We start from the raw sequence: 21,482 nt of genomic DNA on the forward strand, positions 1-21,482 counted from the left end.
GCGCATAGATTGATGTGGTTAGGTTGACTCAATGTCAGTGTAGACATCGAGTTGCTTAAATCAACTGTTGCTTCAAAAACGGTTCCACAATGCCCCACACTGACACTTAAATCAATCTAAGCACTCCTGGTGAGGCACTGCTGACACAAGGAGTATACAGTAGACATGCAAAAGCAATTTACTTATTCCAGTGGCGGTACGTTAATGTAACTTAAGTCAACTTAATTTTGTAGTGTAGACTTGCCCTCAGATATTTAAGGCCCAAAACTGGTGTTTATAAACAAAAACACCACATCAACCTTAACTACCCAAGAAGTTAAGAGAGTCAGAGAACAGCTGCTTGACATGGCATGCTCTACTCCCAAGGAGGCAGAAATGGGGACTAAACAACCATGGAAGTTAATGTTGTTTGATGCTTCATTAGTTTCTCCTAATAGTGGTCCCCACAAAAAAGTCACATGAAATAGATGTCAGCCAATTCCAGCATGGGTAGCTCAATGGTCATGCTGCCATTGATGGATCTGGAGAAGAGACTTGGAAACTATGCAGTGATATCATGAAGGTACATGAGCCAAGATCCATGAAATTACCTGCAGAACTCTAGCCTAGTTCCTTTCCATACTACTGTTTCCATATCTGGAGGAGAAGGATAACACAGAAATAGGCTCCCTAAGATGACCTCGGATTTAATAAGTAAGTTCTCCCTTTCCACTATTTTCTAAATGGACGTAGATACTACGACCTTGAACTACACATTATGACAAATGAACAGGAGAACAAGCGATATGCCCTATCAACATACAGTTCTTGTAAGAATGATCCTCAAACATAGTTCACAGAGCCCCAGAACAGAAAAAGAATACTGTGGGATAAGTTTGGGATTGATAGGAGACAGTCCATAAGTGGATCTCTTTTAAAGTGCTCCACAGAATGAAATATTTATTGAACAATACTTTAAAACATCCTATACAGAACATATAAATGGACATACACACACCATACAAAGAATAAAAATGGTGATTGATTATATGCTACTGGTATCAGGATGAATAAAACTATTCTCAAAATGTACTGAATTAAGGAATGTGTTGCTCTAGACTAAAATGTATATGTAGTTTTTTATTTCAACAAGTGTGGACTAAGAATGTTTCAAGTTATTGGTTTTCTGCACTTCAGTAGTGACTGCTTATAGTTCTGCTAATGACAAAAAATGATCATAGGGGAAGTATGGTAAATCAGGATTGAGCAAACAAGGAATATGTCCATAGACTACTGCATTCTCACTTTCAAATGCTATTACAAATTTCCTGATATTAAAATATCAGCAGTTTTAAAATCACTTACACCATTACAGTGTTTGGGAAATTTTCCAACAACAAAAGGGAATTAAGATTAACTAGAGCTTTGCGGATACCATTTCATAATGGTAAAATTATATGTAATTCATGGCACAGTCACAGTAAAAAACTGCAACAGAATTTCACACTATGGTCACAGTAACCTGCTGTCACACATTAACAGTTTGTTAGTTCACTTTGATCTAGCCCTCTTTGAAATGAGACTCAGTCAAGGTGAACTAATCACCTGTTAATGCACAGCAGCTCATCAAGGCAGACTTATGACCTGTTACTGTGCAGTAGCAGGGTCAACATGAACAGTTCATTAGTAAGCACTGACCATCTGCTGCACATTAATTATAGGTCAGTTTCCTTAGATCTGGCCCTTTTTTCACTGAGAACTAGACTGATGCAAAACTAACAAATTGCTAACGTGTGGCCATGGGGGTTCATATAAATGGCAAAATGGTTCCATGACAGTGATGACCTTTCAGTCTCAAATTCAAATATATGGCAAAATTCATGGGTTCTGTGACAGTGGCAATCACCATGATGTAATTATGTTCTTAACTATATTGTAGTCCAGGGTTCAAAAGTGAACTCTGTACCACAAACAACAGGTGATGCATTTGGTCTTCCAGAAGAGAAACATTTGAGAAATGGAAAGGCAAGACTACAAAAAAATTTATTTTTTCCTTTTACCTCTTTTCTTCTTTTGCTCTCTGTTGTTCTTCTTGTCTCAGAACCTGAACCATTATGGACTCAAAAATGCCTGCTGTCAAGCCTGCTAAACTGCGAGGTGTGGAACGACGCCTTGTTGAAGTGCATGCTGTTCCTTTCTCATCTTCCAACCCATAGTACCCTTTGGATGTTACTGCTATTGTTGTCTTCTCTCTCAAGTGCCTTGCAAGAAAAAATAGATCAATGCAAAATAATTTTTCCTGACCAGCAGCAATCCACTACCTACACCTTTAAAACGTACAACTAAGTTAGGTCAGAAAAAAACGGATATTGTTAGAGTGTCTTCACTATCCACAACTGAACTACCAAATTCTTCAGAGATCAAATGACCACTCCTTTACAAAATATTAAACTTAGATGCCATGACCTGAGAATTTTTGAAGACCTACACTATTAAAATGCTGAATAGCTATCTCCTAAATAATTAGATTTTCTAATTTAATTTCCACATTATGCATTTTTTTAAACATCTATACACACACAAGTATTATATATTTGAGCTCAGATAAGGCAATTTCAGAACACACAAAAGCATTCCGAAACAAAAGATTTGTTGCAAACTCAACATAAGTTAAAATTTGAAACTTTGGCAGATTACAAAATTGGGAATATTTTACTTTGAAATATTTACAAAATGAAACAGCTGAAAACAAAAGAATAATCTTTTCTTGTTATGGATCTCTCTCTTACACTATGTTAGGAAACTCTAATGAAGTTTAATGATAAATACTTTTCACAACACTGTCTTTTTATTCAATTAGTCATTTCAGATTGTCAAAAATCAAGATAAATTACACACTCTTTTCCTGTGTTACTTAGAGAGCAAGTGTGAAAAATCGGGACAGGGGGTTTGGGGTAATAGGAGCCTATATAAGAAAAAGACCCAAAAATCAGGACTGTCTCTATAAAATCAGGACATCTGGTCACCCTAGAGTTACTAAAGGTAAGAACTCAAACCGCCACCAATTTCCCAAACTGTACCTAACAAATTAGAGAATGTCTTTCTCTACTACAAATAAATAGGGAAAATATATACACAATAAGATAGTAGACTTCTTAAAGACTGAAGAGTTAAAGATTGTTTTGTAAAGAGTATTAACAGCAAAACAGAGAAAACAAGCTACCAGTTATAAGACTGGGCACTTATATTTTGTAAACTAAGATGCAAATAATAGTAATTCAGGTTATGAAATTTTATGAAGGCAAAAAATAGAGATATTGGCTGCCAACATACTTGAGGACTTTTAATATTATTAATTTAATATATTCCCTGACATATTGGTGCAGAAGTTCTGGGCACAAAAGAATGCACAAAAGGGAGCTACCATCCCAAAAAACCACAAACACCACAAACTTCTCACATTCTGGTTCACAGGGTGTGCAAAATGCCATTCCAGCATCACCCATCACACTGAGGATGAACAGAATGAGAACAAGAAGCAAAATATAGGTATTTCTATAACACCCATGTTAAAGTAATGTCTCCTCACTACCCCGGCCTGAAAATCAAGCAGTTGAAAGCAGGGCTTCGGAGCAGAGCCCAGAGCTGGAGCGCAGAGAAACTCCGTAACAGTGGAGTTGCAGGCTCTTGCCTGGAGCTGGAGCGGAGAACAGTTCCAAAGCCCTGGTTAAAAGTGTAATCTTGGGAAGTGTCAAGAACAGAAAATTCCCATCTGTACTTGGACGCTACTTCTACTTGTTCCACTGTAAGCATAATAAAGAGGTCCATATATTGGTCACTTATAGACTACACTGCAATGTACTCTGAGGATGTTGTTAGAGCCCACTGGCAAACAAACTGGAATAGCATGCAGCAGGCAGTAACAAGGAAGCACTTAGATTCTAATCTCTTTTTAGGATGTAAGATCTGCAGGGAAGGAACCTTGTCTTCCTATAGGTCTGTACAAACCAAGCACATTCTAGGCCAGTGGTCACCAACCCGTCGATCACATTCAACTGATCGATCCAGGAGGATCTCCAAGCAGGGCTGCCACTAAGACAGGCTCTCTGCCTGTCCTCGCCCCACACCACTCCCGGAAGTGGCTAGCATGGCCCGCAGCCCCCGGGGTCTGCTTTTGCTTGTAAGCATCACCCCTGCAGCTCCCATTGGCCAGGAATGGGGAGCAGTGGCCAATGGGAGCTGCAGGGACAGTGCCTGCTGGAGGTAAATGCTGCCCAGTGGGAGACCACACCCAATCGCCTGCCCTGAGCCCCCTCCCGGAGCCAGCAGCCCAAACCAGCCGTGAGCCCCATCCCAGAACCAGCATCCATACTCCCTCCTGCACCCAAACACTCTACCACAGTCCACTCCTGCACCCAAACTCCCTCTCAGAGCTTGCACCCCTCACTCCCTCTTGCACCCCAATCCGCTGCCCCAGGCTCAGCCCAGAGCCCCCTCCTACACTATGGATCCCTCAGCCCCTGCCCAGAGCCCACACCCCTTCCTGAACCCCAACCCCCTACCCCAGCCCGGTGAAAGTGAGTGAGGGTGGGAGAGAGGCAGGGATGGAGTGAGTGGGGTGGGACTTTGGGGAAGGGGCAGGGTAGCTTCTGGGTTGCCCTTATATTCAAAAAATAATCTTGGGCATAAAAAGGTTGGAGATCACTGGTTGGAGGCACTGCTGTAACAAAAAATAAATTTACCAGAATGGTTGCCACTTGCTCTGCAACCCTCACCCCACTTGTTATCCTCAATGGTAATCCTTTGGCTGATGGAGTCCAAATCTGAGCTCAGGAAATTGGGACAAGACTATCCTTGGCAAAGGGCCTATGATTATGAAATACATATATACAGGAGATAAAGCAGAGTCCAGTTCTAACCATATTTAGAGTAGTCTCCCAAATTACTCAACACAAAAGGAATGAACCACCAACACAATAAACTGGCACAAAAAGAGAAGAAAGATTAGCTCTACTTACTACAGGATAAACACTGTGAGCAACAAAGGAATCATCAGAATTTGTTAATTTGCTCCCTACCCCCATTTTGCCAGAATTCCTGTAGTTTCACCACACAATGTACCATGAGAAAAATCAGGGCACAGAACTGAGTGGCAAAGCACTGCACCATGAGATGTCTACCCAGAATACTGAGTGGTTAATTCGAAACAGCACAGAGCTACACAGACACAATGATTAGCAAGGAAAGTACCTTAATTTGGAATAACACAGTAGTGTGAACATACTTCAGTTCAATGGAGTTAAATAGCTTCACTTACAGCAAACAAATTAATTGGATTTAACATCCCCAAGAGCTTGTCTACGTGGGAAGCTACGATGACTTAATCAAAACTGAGGTTAAGTTAATGTATGTTAACTTCAAAACTTTAATTACTTCATCTCAACTTTCCAGAGTGCCCCCAAGTACACTAATTCTAATTATAGTCTAATCTAGAGTGGTGAAAGGAAGGAACAGAATTAGATGGCAATTAGGCTGCCTGGAAATGAGATGAGTGCACAGGTGATCAACACAAGGTAATTTCTGAGATACTTCACCTTGCACAGGTTGCAAGAGTGCTTAGCTGAAAAGCAATCCAGTACCTACCATGTGTGTATATTTCACAGACAATACAGTACCAGAAGCAGGGCTGTTCTTAGCCATAGGCAGAATAGGCAGCTGCGTAGGGCACCACATTGCCTGGGGGCACCACTCTGCCGGGAGCTCAGACAGACGGGAAGCAGTGGAACATGTAAGAGCAGGGTTGCTGGGTCCTAGAGAGAGCACAATGCTGCACAGTCTGAGGGAGGGGATTGGCTGCTGGGGTCTCTGGGAAGGGGAGAGGGTAGGGGTTGGGGAAGGAGCTCACCTGTGTGACTCTTTCCCCCCAGCTGAGGTGAGGTGAGGCAGGCTCTGTGGCTCTGGAACCAGTATCCTTTGTTGTCCCCCATAACATCCATTCTTCTCCCCACCTACCCGACGGAGCACCCCCTCCTTTCTCCCTCCTCCCCAGGAGCATCCCTCTCTCTCTCTCCTCCCTCCCCTCCGTCAGGGCTGGGTTGGGTGAGGTGCTGGGGGATAGGTGGGGGGAGGAGGCTGGCTGCCTGCCTGCTGAGGAATGAAAGTCAAAGTAACTCACTTCCCCGGCAGCGAGTCAGGATTGGAATGTCACACAGGGCTAGGTTGGGGTTAGCCAGATGTGTGAAAAATCAAGATAGGGGATTGGGGTAGGGTGAGCAGATATCCCTGTTTTATAGGGACAGTCCCAATTTTGGGGTCTTTTTCTTATATAGGCTCCTTTTACTGCCCCAGCCCCCACCCCATCCTGATTTTTCACACTTGCTGTCTGGTCACTCTAGGTGGGGGTAATTGGTGCCTATATAAGACAAAGCCCCAAATATTTGGACTGGCCCTATAAAATCAGGACATCTGGATCTGGTCACCCTAGCAGGGGAGTGCCTCTCCCCTGGGCTGGCAGCTGCCAGCCATCCATCTCATCCGGGGGGAGCTGCACAGGGCAGGATGAGCTGCTGTGGCTCCATGGGTGACCTGTCCCTGAGATCAGATGCTGTGCTAACTTCACCATGGTCCATAAGGCTGGTGGTGGTGCCCACTGGCGTGTGATTGGACCTGAGGGTTTGCTGCTGTTGCCACTCTGCACCCCAAGAGGTGGATTTTGGGGTCCTGCAGTTTTCCACCTATCTCCTCCTCTACTGCAGCTGTTGGACCAGCAGGCTAGGGGGTGAGCCAAGCATGAACGCAGTACTGTGTTGCCATTTAGATTGTCATTTAACAACTTTGTTTGCCAAAAATTCTTGCTAACAATCCTGAATCCAATTTCAATATTTTATTTTTTTTAAAAATCAATATCTTAGCCAAAAACAGAAAATTAAGTTGTTGACAATTATTAGTGACAGGTTTGGTTTGAGGCAGGGAGTGGGTCAGTTTTCATCAGAGAAACAAGAAAATGTTGACTGACTTTCCTATACCCTGTTACTCCTGATAAGAGCCCTCCAACAACTGTAATATGTTCATCTCCTTACTAGTTTATAAAGCAGGGGTCAGCAACCTACGGCACATGTGTCAAAGGTGGCAGGTGAGCTGATTTTTGATGGTATGCAGCGGCAGGCTGAGCGGCTCAGCCCATCAGTGCTCTGGGGTCCGGCTGCTGCCCTATTGTCAGTCCTACTCAGCACCTGCTGCTGGCCTGGGGACCACCAAGGAACCCCAGGCTGTCAGAGGGCTGAGCAGGCCAGCTGAACCACTCAACCTGCTATCAGCCTGGGGTTCCATTCACTCAGCCGGCAGCAGGCAGAGTGGGCTGGTGGCAGGCTGAGCAGGGCCGGTGGGGGGGTTGAGTGGCTCAGTCTGCTGCCAGTCTGGGGTGCCAGCAGCACTCAGCCTACTGCTACTCCGGGGTCCTGGCTGCCGGCCCCTTGCCAGTCAGGAGCCCAGCCACTGGTCCCACTCTGCCTCCTGCCAGCCTGGGTGAGCAGAATCCCAGGCTAGTAGCAGGCTGAGGGGGGTTGGCGGCCGGGATCCTGGCTGGCAGGAATTGGTGGTCAGAACCCCAGACCAGCAGCGGGCTGAGCAGGGCCTTGGATCCTTGTCTAGGGTTCTAGCCACCAGCCCCGCTTAGCCCGCTGCCGGTTTGGGGTTTCATTTACTCAGCTGGAAGTGACCTGAGCAGGACCGGTGGCCAGGACCTCAGATAACAACAATAGTTTATTTATATAATATAGACACAGAGAGAGACCTTCTACAAACGTTAAAATGTATTACTGGCACAAGAAACCTTAAATTACAGTGAACTTGGCACACCACTTCTGAAAGGTTGCCGACTCCTGGTATAGAGTGACCATATATTGTACTAAGATTCTCCTTCCTTTTTTTTTTTCCTGTGAGTCAGTATAGCTTTTGCCAGCCCAGAAGTTTGGCAGCCAATGTTTTACATTTTCACAATGTTTTCTCTAACCTTCATAAAGTAAATACATAGTTAATATGGAGTTAAAAAGGCCAAGGACACTTCCTTGTGAAGAATCTGTACAGCAGATCATGCTAGAGCTGTGAAAATGTCAGTTTTTGATGGAACTTCAGAGGCAGTGATTTATCATGTATTTTATCATGTGAATGTGCTGCTATTGCTAATGTCTTTCCAAACAAAAATAAGGCACAATAGGACTTCTGTAACATTTCTGTGGTACCTTAATCTAGATGAGATGATTCTGTGCTGACTTCATTTTGGTCACTTTGTGCTTTACCTAGGAGTAAAACTAGGGTTATATTTTCCCACTGTTTGGAAACGCAGCTTACTAAACTGGATAATGCCATTGATCTATTTACAGTATAAAGCTGATATAGAGTTGTAACTAACGTTAAGACTGATGCCCACTATACATTTAAAACTAAAAAGTGGCTTTGTAAAAATGACATGGGTTTCCAACTCTACTGTGTCTCAGTCTTCACACTAGCTCAAGTTACAGATAGCTGTATCTATCCTATATTAGTTATTTTAAATAATATTTCTGCTAATAATTTAAACAGTTATTTCTTTAAAAAACACCCTTATAAGCTATGTCGTATCGAAAACAACTTTCTGGGTCACAAAAAAGAAAACTCAAAGATGAAGGAGGATTAGCTGCAGAAGCACAGAAGGGTTCTATACTTAAGTTCGTACATCATGAGAACAACGAAGTTGATCAAGATCATCATGTAACTTCTCAAGAAACGCAAGGACACACAGAACAATCATTTGAAACAGATGCAGATGCAAAACAAGAAATTAAAACAGTTGAAACTGTACTAGCATGGGATATAGATGACATTGGCACATGGCCGCAGTCTTTAAACAATGAATACCATGCCATTATACTTGAGAAAGGCCCTGTGAGAATAAGAGGTCTTGAATATCCTAAAGACATTAGAGGTAGGAAATTCACAAAAAACAATTACTACAAAAGACTTTCTAACGGTGAAATTGTCAACAGATGGTGGCTTGTGTACTCTAAATGCAAGGATGCTGTATTTTGTTTCCCATGCAAGATTTTCAATAGTTGCAATTTTAAGATAGCAACCATGGGTATTAATGATTGGAAAAATCTTAGTCACATATTACCACAACATGAAAAGGCACAATACCACATTGAAAGTATACACAAATGGTGTGAGCTGAGTGTAAGGTTAAAAAAAAATCAGACAACTCTTGATGCCCAAAATCAAAGATTGCTGGAGTCACAGAAGCAGCATTGGCGTCGTGTTCTTGAACGTCTATTATCTATTGTTGAATATCAAACAATCTTGCTTTTAGAGGAAGCGTTGAGAAATTATTCTAGCCCCAAAATGGAAATTTTGGACCTTGTACAACTGCTGGGAAAAATTTGACACAGTGATGAGTGAACATCTCTGAAGAGTAACTGAAAATGAAATACATGACCACTACTTGAGACCAAGAATTCAAAATGAACTCATCATGCTAATGAGCGATAAAATGAGAGACAAAATTGTTTCATTGGTTACTCTGGCAAAATATTTTGCCGTAATTCTAGATTGCACTCCAGACATAAGTCATCAAGAACAGATGTCATCAATAGTGAGATTTGTCGACATTAGTGATTCACCACAGATTACAGTTAAGGAATCGTTTATCACATTTTTAGAAGTACAAGACACTACAGGTTTTGGACTTCTTCAAACTCTCCTTGATGAACTAAAACAAATGGAATTGTCCATAATGAATATTCAAGGACAAGGCTACGATAATGGAGCCAACATGAAAGGATGCATTTCTGGCATGCAAGCTAGATTGCGGAGAGAAAATCCACGAGCATTTTTTGTTTCATGTGCAAGCCACAGCCTTAATTTGATATTGTGTGATATGGCCAAGTCTTCTGTAGAAGCTATATCTTTTTTTGGTTTGCTGCAACGCATTTACGTGCTCTTTTCAGCTTCCACTCAACGATGGCAAATATTCAAAGCACGTCAATGGTATTACCGTTAAGCCTCTATCTGAGACACGCTGGGAAAGCAGAGTAGAAAGTGTAAAAACGTTGAGATATCTGAGGAAGGTTATGAAGCATTAGTTGCTACTTCGGAAGAAGCCAGAGATCCAAAAGCTAAAAGTGAAGCACAGTCATTGGCTTCTGAAATATCCAGCTTCAAGTTTCTAACATCTGTTGTAATCTGGTATGACATTCTTGTTAAAATCTCAAGTGTAAGCAAAATAATGCAGAGTCCAATGATGCAGCTTGATTCAACACTTACCTTCCTAAACAACACACAAGACTTTTTAGTGAAATACAGAGAACATGGATTCAAAGAAGCACAGGTTACAGCAAGAGAGCTTGCACAGGCACTCAGTGTAGAACCAAAATTTCCATGTGCGAATGTGACACGAGTTTCAAGAAAAAAACGACAAATGGAATATGAAGGAGCAGATGAGCCCACAGACGATCCAGAAAAGAAATCTGAGGTTGAATTTTTTAACATTGTGATGGATAAAGCAGTATCTGCTGTTGATGAAAGGTTTACTACCTTGCAAGTACACCATGAACAGTTTGGATTTTTGTATGACATAACTAAATTCAACGAAATAGGAAAACAAGAGCAACTAATGACAAAGTGCAAGAACCCAGAGAGCCTCCTGAAGCATGGTGATAGTTTTGATTTAAATGGACTTGAACTGTATGAAGAATTGAGTAGACTGTCATCAATGTTGCCACATGCAAAATCGGTGATGGACATTGTACAGTTTATTCATACCCACAAACTTGTTGACATATATCCTAATGTGTACATTGCCACTCGTATTCTACTGACAATTCCTGTAACAGTAGCATCAGGAGAACGGAGTTTCTCAAAACTAAAGCTCATTAAAAACTCTCTCTGTTCTACGAGTCAGGAACACCTAACTGGTCTTGCTATTCTTGCAATCAAACAAGACACGACTTTGTCTTTGTCATATGATGACATTACTACTGATTTTGCAGCCAAAAAAGCCAGAAAGATTGCTTTTAATTAAAAACAAATCTTTATTTCAATACCTCTTCATATAAATTTCCAATAAAATTTTGATAAATTAAAAAAATTATACTATTTGCATCATTGTCATATCAGAATTTTTTCTGTAGTGCTGCTTCTTTAGTGCTAGTCCATCAGCATTACAGTGTGCTTAATTAAGTTAAACTGGTTTTAATAACGTGAATGTGGCAAGTTTTCCAATACTATAAGCTTATATTTGTGTTGCTAAGAGCAGATCAGGCACAGGGGCTCCAGTTTAATAATCTCGCCTAGGGCATCTTAAATCCTAAGGACTTCCCTGACCAGAAGAACTAGTTACTAAATTTTTTAACATCTAGCTTATATTAGTAGAAGTGTCTTTAAATGCTGAGGTGTGTGTATAGTTTGAGTTGGAGATTGGATTACTACCCTTATAAAAAGATTGCTCTTTAATCAAAAGTCATGCTTTCATACCCAAAGAATATTTTTATAACACATTGTGTGTTTAGGTTAAAAAAAACCTTTACTGTAGAAGAACTTCATCACCTGTTTATCCGTACATTCACATGCCAGACAATTAGTAGGTAAGCCTTCATTTTAATGATTTATTGCTAAAGAATGATACCTGCTTTTTATGCCACAAACCTCAACAAAAATCCTAGTTAGCGTGATGTACTGAAAATTTTTTTCCTCCTTGGTTGCAAATCTTATGAAAGTTTTCATATTAAAGCAATATGAATTTTCTTCTTTTCCCTTCTTTCGTATCTCATTCAAATATATTTTGCAGCTGTACTGTTTTATGACCAGTTTCTTCTCATTTTTAACTGATTTTTTGAGGAGAGGGGCTTTTGTGTTGATTTTAAGTGTTTTTTACTTTATCAAGTTCAGCTGAAGCTTTAAAATTACACACATTTTCATCTGTCCCTAACTCTTTAGGATATTAACAATATGGTACCTCATTTAGCCAGTTACCGAGTGACTCCCAGCATTCACTTATGTTCAGAAACAGAATTCAAGGTCAACAAATTCACTGTGTCAGTTTGCTTACGAAGTGGTTTTCAGAGTATCTTTTAGATCTATAGAGAATTTGATTCTAAAATGCAACCTTATATACCAAAGGTTCCCAAAACATTTTCTGTTGAACTACTCTTCTGAATTTAGTGTTCCATGAGCGCCTCCTTCTTGCTAAGAAACAGAAAGCCAAGAGGTCACTGATAGTCATGGGTGTGGATACAGTGTGCTCCATACTTAAAAAACGTCTGTTACAAAGTGAACTCATTTCTTTACGGATATGAACTAATTTTCTCTTTTCAAATGTCCCGTATCTGACTGGAAAAGCCTTCTAACTGACAAGAGCTAGACACAGTGCACCCCAAAGCCAATCTCCTATGTTGTCTAAGGGGAGCTGCTTCAGATAATCACAAGCAACTAAGCCCCAATCCCACTAACAGCATTGGTGCAACCAAGTTTTCAAGCCAAGGTCTGAAACACACTAGTTGAAAAACAAAAAAGGTTTCTGGGGTAAATCACTGTCCCTGGAGTTGACCACTTTCCTACAAGCATTTCTTTCTACATGGTATTTTATCATTCCCAATCAAGCTGGCTACAGAAATCTTAAATATTTCAGGACTGAACTGCAGGGATATAGTAAATTGAAACTTCGTGTTGTATATCTGTTCATAGTTGTGCTCCTTTAAAAGAGTATAATTCCTTAAAGTTGGCATCTTTCACCACCCAGACAAAACATCTGATTCACCTTTTATTGATGAGAACACTCTCAATGGGCTTTATTATGACTTCATCTTCTTGTAAACATCAGGTCTTATTCCCACAACATTCTTGTGTACACACCACTCAAGCTAGATGTAGTAATCTAAAGGCATTCTTCAGTTCCTGTTCTAGAGATGCTCAAAGTCCATTGCAGCAGGTGAGAAACCCAGGACTCAGCACTAGAAAAGTTTCTATACAGATCTGTAAGAGAGTCTTCTGCCATTTTCTGCTATATTTGCCATCTTGGATTAACTGGGTCCTATTTTTCCCCATCAGCAGTTTATAATATAAATTTAACTAGCTATTGCAGCTATCCTTTTATAACAATTATAGAATTAGGTCCCTCTGAGAAATTATTAACATCCAAGTCTTCACTTATTATCCAGATTCAGCTTTCTTGAGATTCAGTCATCATAACTCAGATGGCCTAGTTTAAGGCTAATGTGATAATTACTCTCAGTACTAACACTACCCGTTTTTTTCAAAATGGAGAAGTACAACATCCCTCATGATAAAACTCACTGGTAATCATTCCATTATTGTGACACTCTGTACGTCAAATTAGCATCCTGGAACACTCACATTTACATTGTCATATGACAAATACGTGTTTCCTACAATGCATGCCTTGTGAGGTATCATTTTAAAAGTCTTGATCTGTTGAACCTTAATATCCTGTTGAATTGTATGTACTATCATTGTATGTTAAGTTATGATGTGTTGCTGCATGTATTACTAAAATACTTTATGAGGTTGGGAGATGCCCACAGGTGGCCCTTCATTGGGACAAGGAGCAACCATCACTGGCCAGGTAGGCATTAATGGCTTATCAAGAAGAATCCACTATCCCAGAGACTTCTCAGAGAGGGCACAGATGCAATGGGGACTCCCACAGGTGAGAGCAAGGATCTTTCTAGCAGCTGGAAGAAAGTATAAAAGAGGTACAGTGACAACACTTGGCTTCTTCCCCTCTCCCCAAAATCTCAACACCTGAAAGATTATCTGGAAGACAAAGACTGAAACTGGGAGATTGGTCCCAAGCTGGAAGGAAGTTCAGTATGAATACTGAGAAGTGTAAGCTGCCTGTAACTTTTATCAGGGTGAGAGACTGATTCAAATCTTGCTTAGTCTGTTGAAGTTTAAATTTAGACTGAATTTCTAGGATAACCAACTTTGATCTCTATGCCTGCTACTTATAATCACTTAAAATCAGTCTCTCTGTAGTTAATAAATTTGTTTTATATTTTACCTAAAACAAGTTGAAGTGCTTGGGGAATCGTAGCTCAGATTACAAAGGCTGTGGCATGTCCACTTTCCTTTGAAGAAGTGGTAAACTTATTAATGAGCTTGCACTGTCCATGGGAGCCCTGAGCAGTGTAAGAGGCATATTTCTGGGGTGATTGGCTGGTGCCTCTCCCTGTATAATTCATAAGTGAATCAAGGAACATTCATATAATTTAGCTTGGTGTGTGGCTCCAGATGTTGATGGCTGAGTGATTACAGCGCTTGGAGGGGTGTTTCTGCTTGTCACTGGCATAGCTTTGTGAGAGACAACCCAGGTTAGAGAGCTAAGGAGGCACACTGGTCCCCAGGTTGTACCCTGGGAATCCTTGTCACAATTTTAAAGCCATTTGTAGAGGTATAACTGTGTAATCTGATTTGGTTAACTGGCCAAGCTTTGAAGGCCATATACTCAACTTAATGGCATTTCTCTGTTTGTCTATCCACCTCAATGCCACATCTGATCAATTCCAAACTTTCAGGGAATGTTCTAGGCACCAATGGCCAGAACTCTGGAAAATCAGAAAACTGCAAGAGAGAGAAATGGAGGATTCTTACAGCCCCTGCCATGTGTTTACCACACAAGCAGCTTCTAGCATCTCTGCAATTGCCTACAGATCAAACAAATGGTTGATAGCATCAATGCCTTCAACCACAATGATACCTATATTTCATCTTGGCCCATCATCCCATTAGAGTTTTACCCTGAATGACTTATCTCCTAGAACAGTGGTTCCCAAACTAGGGTTTGTGAACCCCTGTGGTTCGCAAAATGTTACAGGGGGTTCTTGGGAAAAAATCCCCTAATGGTGGACAGAGCTGTCCCTAGGGACGGCGGACAGAGCTGTCCCTAGGGACTACGGGCAGCAGAGGATCAGCATCCCGTAGTGCCTGAACTTCCAAGAGTTAAGCAGATCAAAGCAAGTTTCTCTATCACACTGAGGAGATTTAAACTTTAAGACTCCTTATAAGAAATGGAAAGAGAGGTGGATATTTTTTGCTGTTTTTAAAATTAAATAGGCAGCTAGTATTGTTTTTAAAATTATTATGAAGAACAAATTTAAGCTTTGTTGTAACATGCGTTGTTTGCCTGGACTGCTCAAGACCCGAATGCTTGTGTAGGAGGAACTCCGAGGTGGATTCTTAAATACCTTCGTGCTGTTTCACATCTGATACTCCCTGAAGAAACATAGGAGCCTTGTCTTATAACAGGCTTATTCAAAGTGATACAAGCTACAAAAGTGAGATCTTGGACAAGTGTTGCCATTTTCATAATGTAATAAAAATACTGTAACAACAAATATATAAGTAGTGTGTAATAAGCATGTCATAAAAACAAATTTTATATTTCCAAGATCATTGCTTTTATAATTTATACTCAAGTAAAGGAAAAAATCCCTGGAAATATTCATTTTCAGGAGGGGGTTCGCGAGACTTGACATTTTAGTAAAAGGGATTCACAGGTTGTTAAAGTTTGTGAACCACTGTCCCAGACAAATAATCATGGCAGGGGAAAGTGGGATGTAGGTGTGCATTCAGCCCATTGGCTTGGGAGAACATGGGGCCCTGAAATAGCTGGAAGAGGGAATGGGAGGCATATATAACCGCTGGTGAGGTGGAAACTGGAGACCCTGATACGGGGTGAAGGGAAAATAGGGAGCACAAGAAGCCCCACGAATGGGAGCCTAAAAGAGACATTGTCTTGAGGGAATGGGAGGTGCACAGAGGGAAAAGATGCAGGGAAAGTTCCTGAAAGAGACCAATGGGAGAATGGCACACAGCGACCTTTTGTGCTGGAACAGAGGGATGCAAGGAGTCCCTGATGTCCAATGAGCTCAGCCTGCAGAAGGTACAAAGTATGTTACCCCCAAGTTTTACAAACCATTATTATTCTGAGCCATCAATAAATCTGCAGCTAGTCCACACACACAACCACCAGCAGCTACCACTTCCACCTATCAGAGCTAAGAATATCTGTATGGCAAGGGACACCCACAGATGTTCCCATTAAAGACTGATTCATCTTTCACTATCAGACTTGCCCACCAGTTTCAGATACAGATTAAGTAGTCTAGCCAAAACTCTACTTTTGCTGATAAAGAAACTTCTGAGATAGAAGGGTTAAATTCAATCACTTTTTTTTTTTTAATTTCACGTTCTTCAGTTGTCTTGACTAAAAAGAAAGATGCTACTAGGGATATACATGCGTAAAAATAAATCTGCTAAGGATCTATATGGTTATCAATATCACTGGGTCTGTTTCGCCTCCTTAGATTAGGGACTTTGGGGTAGGTACTGAATCTTCCTCTGCTTTTATGGCACCAACCACAACATTTATGGGCCAAATGAATTGAGGCAGGAGTAGTGGAAGCACCTTGAAAGTGGGGGGCAGAGGCACCCGAATGTGGTCCAACCCTTGTACTGCCCCTTCCCTCCACTAAGGCCCCACTCCACCTCTTCCCCCCGCCAAGAGCCTACTCCTCCATTCACTCCTCATCCCCATCCCCTGCCCATCCCCATCCCCTGCCCTGACATTCAGTGAAAAGTAGGGGGGCCATGGCACCATCTGTTCCAGTACCCCTGAAGTGAGGTCTAATGCAAAGCTTTTATCTTGGCTCTACTCTTGGACCCTGATCCACGAAGGAACTTAGGTACTGCAGCACCTAACTGTTAGGTGCCTAGAAAAAAAAATCCATGGAACAACAACGAGAGCCACAAAATCTAATTTAATTGCACCCTAGACTCCCTATAAAATGCACAGGGAAAGATAGGCACCTAAGAATGAGATCACAAAAGGCAAAATGCTAGGCAAGGAGTGCCTAAACTAGCCAATGGGAAATGCTGAGGAGAGGACACTCAATCTCTTCTGTTGAAGATGTTCCACTGTGTATAAATACTTAAGAGTCACTGGGACAGAGAAAGAGAATGACTAACTCGGTGAAAAGGGCATCCACCCGGAAGGTAGGAGATCCAGGCTTCATTCCCTCAGCTCCAATTACTATCTACAGTAGAACAACTTCAACAGGAAAGACTGAGGGGGATTCACATGAGACTATCCTACAGTCCAGGGGCTGAGGCACTCTCGTGAGAGGTGGCAGATCCCTGTTCCAATCCTTTCTCCATCACAGTCCTATCAGGAACTGAACCACATCTCACTCTGAGGTGAGAGCTCTAATCACTGGGACAAAAAGATATGAAGTGAGCACCACCACTTCTCCCACCCTCAATTTTGGGTGGGATGCAATCCAGCAGGCAGCCTCTGAGCACGCATACTGGACTGGGCCCTGTATGTGAGATAGGCATTTGAGTTCACGCACTGCTCTGGAGCTCAGGCAGGAGACAGGTATTCAGATGCTTACAGTGAGACAATAGTGCATATAATCAAATGCAGAAACTTAGGTGCCAAGGGAACTTTTTAAGAGCAGCACGTATCGTAGGCTGGGGGAGGCTAAACCTCCCCAATCTGCCCCTCCTGGCCCCGCCCATGCTCCACCCCAAGACACCCTCCCTGCTTGCCACTTCACCCATGGCCCCAGCCCAGGGAAGCTGTTCCTCTTCTGGGAAGCATGCTGGGACTAGGGTGGCCAGCCGGCCTGCCTGCAGCTGGGACTCGGGGCAGCTGGGGCCGCCCAGCACTGGAGCCGTGCTGCCTGGCACTCAGGCCGCCCAGCACTGCTCTGTGGCTGCCCGCCCTGTGCTTGAGTGGCGCTCAGGCAGGGCAGGCCAGGACTGGGGCAGCAGGGCTAGCAGGCACTGGGAGCAGGGAGGGGCTCAGGTTCTGGAGGCCGCAAAAGGAGCAGGGAGCGGAGGGGCCTCAGGCAGAAGGGGTAGGGCCAGGGACTAGCCTCCCCCAAAGCTGGCTCATGCACCACCCATGGAATTTTTATGGAAAAAAAACTTAGGCACTGGGAGAATTTAGGTGCTTATCACATTAGACTGCAGCCAGGCGGGGGGAGGGATCACAGTGGTGCCTAACTTTGAGGATTTATGGATCTCGACCTTTAGATATATCTGTAAGTAAAATAACATTAGAATGCTTGTCACTATCATAAGTGCGAACAAAACTAAAAGATGCATAATCTACCTCTAGCAGCTAAGCTCTCCTTTCAAAAGGAGTTTCTCCAGTGGCTATGCACTCTTACTTGTTTCTATCATTATCAAATATCCAAGAGAAAGTAGCTTGGAGGCAATACTAAAATAAACAAATACATTTTTTTAAGCTGTCATTAAAGGTGGGAGGCTTGGGCTCCTCCTTCAGAAACAAGTTCCCTAAGTACACAGTGTTGAGCCCTAGCATGCCTGTGGTTTTCATTACATATTCCGGCCTGCACATTCACAAAACCATTTAAGGAAAGTGAGGCACAAAGTGGCTTTTGCCAGGAGTGAGTCCTCCTCCAACCCTATAAGGTTCGCATAGGAGTGTGCTCCTAACCCACATAATTGGCACCTGTCAGAATCTCTTTAGTGTCTCAGGGAGACAGACAGGTGTCCGCTACACTTACCGGGACAGCAACGCCAGCTTTTGTTCCAGCATCATCTCCAGCTTCTGGGCCTGTTTGGAGAGCCAGTGATCCACCCCGTGCAGCCGGTAACACGTCTCAAGCATTAGCCGAAAATCGGCCACGAAATCCGTGATGCCAGCATATTGTCCACTGGAAAATTTTTCTTCCATCTTCAGCAGCCACATCCCCGCCGCTTGCTGTGGAAGAGAGTCGCTGCCGCTGCGACCTGCCAGGGAGGCGGCTTCTCCTTCCTCCGCGACGGCGGCCTGGTCTCGCAGGGGCTTCAGAAAAGGAGCCGTCAGTGGCCGGTGCTTCTCCAGCAGAAACTCGCGCAGGATCCGGTAACCCTGCTGGAGCTCCGGGCTCAGGTTCTGTTGCCAGCGGCAGCGAGGGCCGCTGTCCCCAGCCTTCGCCTCCTCCGGCCGCTGCTCTTCCTCCTCTGGCGGGCCGCCGACTAGCGCGGGAGCGGCTGAAGAATCTCCGGCAGCCGGAGCCTCCATGTCCCCCTCGGGCTGCGCCAGGCTCATGCACCCCGCAGGCGCTGTGGCCGGGCTCCCCTGCTACCCGCCAGCGACAGAGCGTGGGCACGGGCTCCTCAGCGTCAGCCAGAGCCCGCTCAGGCTAGTCCCTCAGCGAGCGGCCGGGCGGGCTCCGCACGGACACACAGCTCCGTCCGGCCCTAGGCCTCGGGGGCCCGTCCGCCCTCTGTGCCAGCCGGCGGGAAGGTGCTGCCTGCTTCCGCTGTCTCCCATTCACAGTCCTCGAGACGCTGCCGCGGTCTGTCCCCGCACCAGGCTCCCTCCCTGCCGGGGTCTCCGCCCGCCCCAGGACGCGCCAAGGCAGCCGCGTTTGCTCTTTGTGCCTGGGTCTATGGCCTCCCCTCGCCCGGGGAGCAAGGAGGCTCTGGCACATACCCGGGCACGTCTGCTGCCCGTAGCGGCCGCCCTCCGCCGCGGCTCGGCGGGAAAGGGAGCCCGCCCCTGCCAGCAGCCGCTCGGGTCTGGCCGGGCTGACCCTGCCTTGGGCCGGCGAGAGAGCCGAGCCTGCCCAGCCTTCCCCTGGGCCTGGCAGCTGCTGCAGCTGCCCCGCTCCCAGGCGCTGTGTCACCTCCCAGGGCCGCTCCCCGTGCCCGGCCCAGCCTGCGCTGCCAAGCCCGGCTGGGGCCCCGCTCTTCAGCCGCTGGTCACTCGGTGCCTCGGCCTGGGTGCGCGGCGGCGGCGGCCCGTCTCCGCCTGCAGCTGCCCCTGGGACCCGTGTCTGCGCTCCGGGAGCGGCCGGGCGTCCTGTCTCCCTCCCCTCTACCCGCGGAGGGACATGGCTGCGGGCGCACAGGCCGGAGCCGGAGCCGGCGGCGCTGTCAGTTAATGGCCGCGGATGGGATCGACTCGGCCCCCCCACAGGCAGGTTGGGAAGGGGTGAGAGAAAGAGAGGCCTCCTCCCTCCCATCCAATGCGCATGCGTATTGACAGCAGCGGCCGCGAAATAGTCCGCTGGTTGTTTTGGACGCCAGCTGAGATGCCGTCATTAGACAGCGACTTATTATGGGAGGGAGTGCGAATCTAAGGCGCATGCGCAGTCTGGGGGTATCGCTGCCCGGGCGGGTAAGTCAGTGCGCATGCGCGATCTGAAGAGGGCGCTGTGTGACAGCATTTGCCAGGAGAAGTGGGGCTGGTCTCAGCCTCAAGGTAGAGTGGCTTGGCAGCAGTCAGGGTGCTGCTGGAGATAGGTGCACCAGAGCCACCCCTTGCTGAAGTGAGGCTGTTTGCACGCTATGGGCAAGACCAGAATACTGCTGTCATCATTTTGCAGCTCAGCCACTGCAATTTCCTCTGCTCTGGCTTTGACAAATGCAGCCTTGGTCTGCTCATCTCCCTTCAGCATGCTGCTGCATTGATCTTTGTCAGTGTGCATCCCACCTACTTCCCCCTATTCCAGCTCATCAAACGGAGCTGCTTCTGTTCACTGCCAAGGCCTGTCTCACCTCCTGCCCATCCTCTCTCCCTTGCTATCAAAATGTCAGCTCCCACCTCTGATCCGCTGAGGATGCTAACTTTATTCTCCCACTTTTGCATTCTCAAACAATTTTGTGCTTCACATTTTGTTCTATAATGGGCCTGAGAACAACAATGTGGTCTGCAAATGATATCAGTGGTCTAAATGCTGCTTGTTTCTCGCGTTGCAAGTCTATTTGTTTCTTGATACATTCCAAGATGATGTTGCGCATGATTTTCCCAGGCATTAACAGTAACCTGTTTCCTCTTCAGTTATTGCAGTTGGTAAGGTCACCCTTCTTTGGCTATTTTACAATAAGGCCTCCCTTCTAGTGAGTTAGGTTGTTTTCTCTGTTCCTTGTTCTATCCAAAAACACAAGGAAAGTCTGGAGGATTGTTTTATCACTTGCAATAATGTTATCCTCTCCATCTGCTTTTCAAGTTTTCAGTTTATTGATGGTTTTAATAACTTCTTCCACTATAATATCTCCTAAATCAATATCAAGCTCTAGTGTCGGTCTGCATCACATATTTATAATAGTTTGCTTGGGCTATTTAAAAGAGCCTGAAAATGTTCTGCCCATCTTTTCCTTTGTTCTTCTCTGTATTAAGGGTCTTTCCATGTGCCTTTTGAATAGGCCTCCAGTACTGTTAAAGCTTCCTGTTAGCTGTTTGATAGTCTTATACAAGTGTTAACTTACAGGCAGTCATTCATCTTTGACAAAGTATTTCAGGCCCTTTCCTCAGGCTCTATCCTCCTTGGTCACACTGTCATTCTGTTCTTGGGTCAAGTGAGAGTGACCTCACTCCCTACGTCATGTTCTTTGTTCGATAGCTTTCTTTAAGCAGGTCAAACTAATACATCAATTTGCCCAGGGAGTCAGGCTTCCTTAAATGGGTTATTATCCTCCCCCAGTGGTTTTAGTTC

General features: G+C 44.4%; 1 protein-coding gene across 3 annotated transcripts in view; it reads right to left on the bottom strand.

The window, feature by feature from the left end:
- KIAA2026 (KIAA2026 ortholog) overlaps positions 1-19,697 on the bottom strand; it is an 88,640-nt gene extending 68,943 nt beyond the window's left edge. The window contains exons 1-2 of one of the 3 annotated variants that reach the window (XM_030568029.1): positions 18,564-19,697; positions 2,040-2,240 (exon numbers count right to left, since the gene is read on the bottom strand). In XM_030568029.1, coding sequence (XP_030423889.1) covers positions 2,040-2,240; positions 18,564-19,090 — 728 coding nt within the window. In that variant the 5' untranslated portion in view covers positions 19,091-19,697. The remainder of the gene's footprint in view (positions 1-2,039; positions 2,241-18,563) is intronic. The other 2 variants (XM_030568030.1, XM_030568031.1) reach the window with 2 other exon arrangements.
- Between the last annotated feature and the right edge of the window lie 1,785 nt (positions 19,698-21,482).

Source organism: Gopherus evgoodei, chromosome 6 (genome assembly GCF_007399415.2).
Source record: "Gopherus evgoodei ecotype Sinaloan lineage chromosome 6, rGopEvg1_v1.p, whole genome shotgun sequence".
NCBI lineage: Eukaryota > Metazoa > Chordata > Testudines > Testudinidae > Gopherus > Gopherus evgoodei.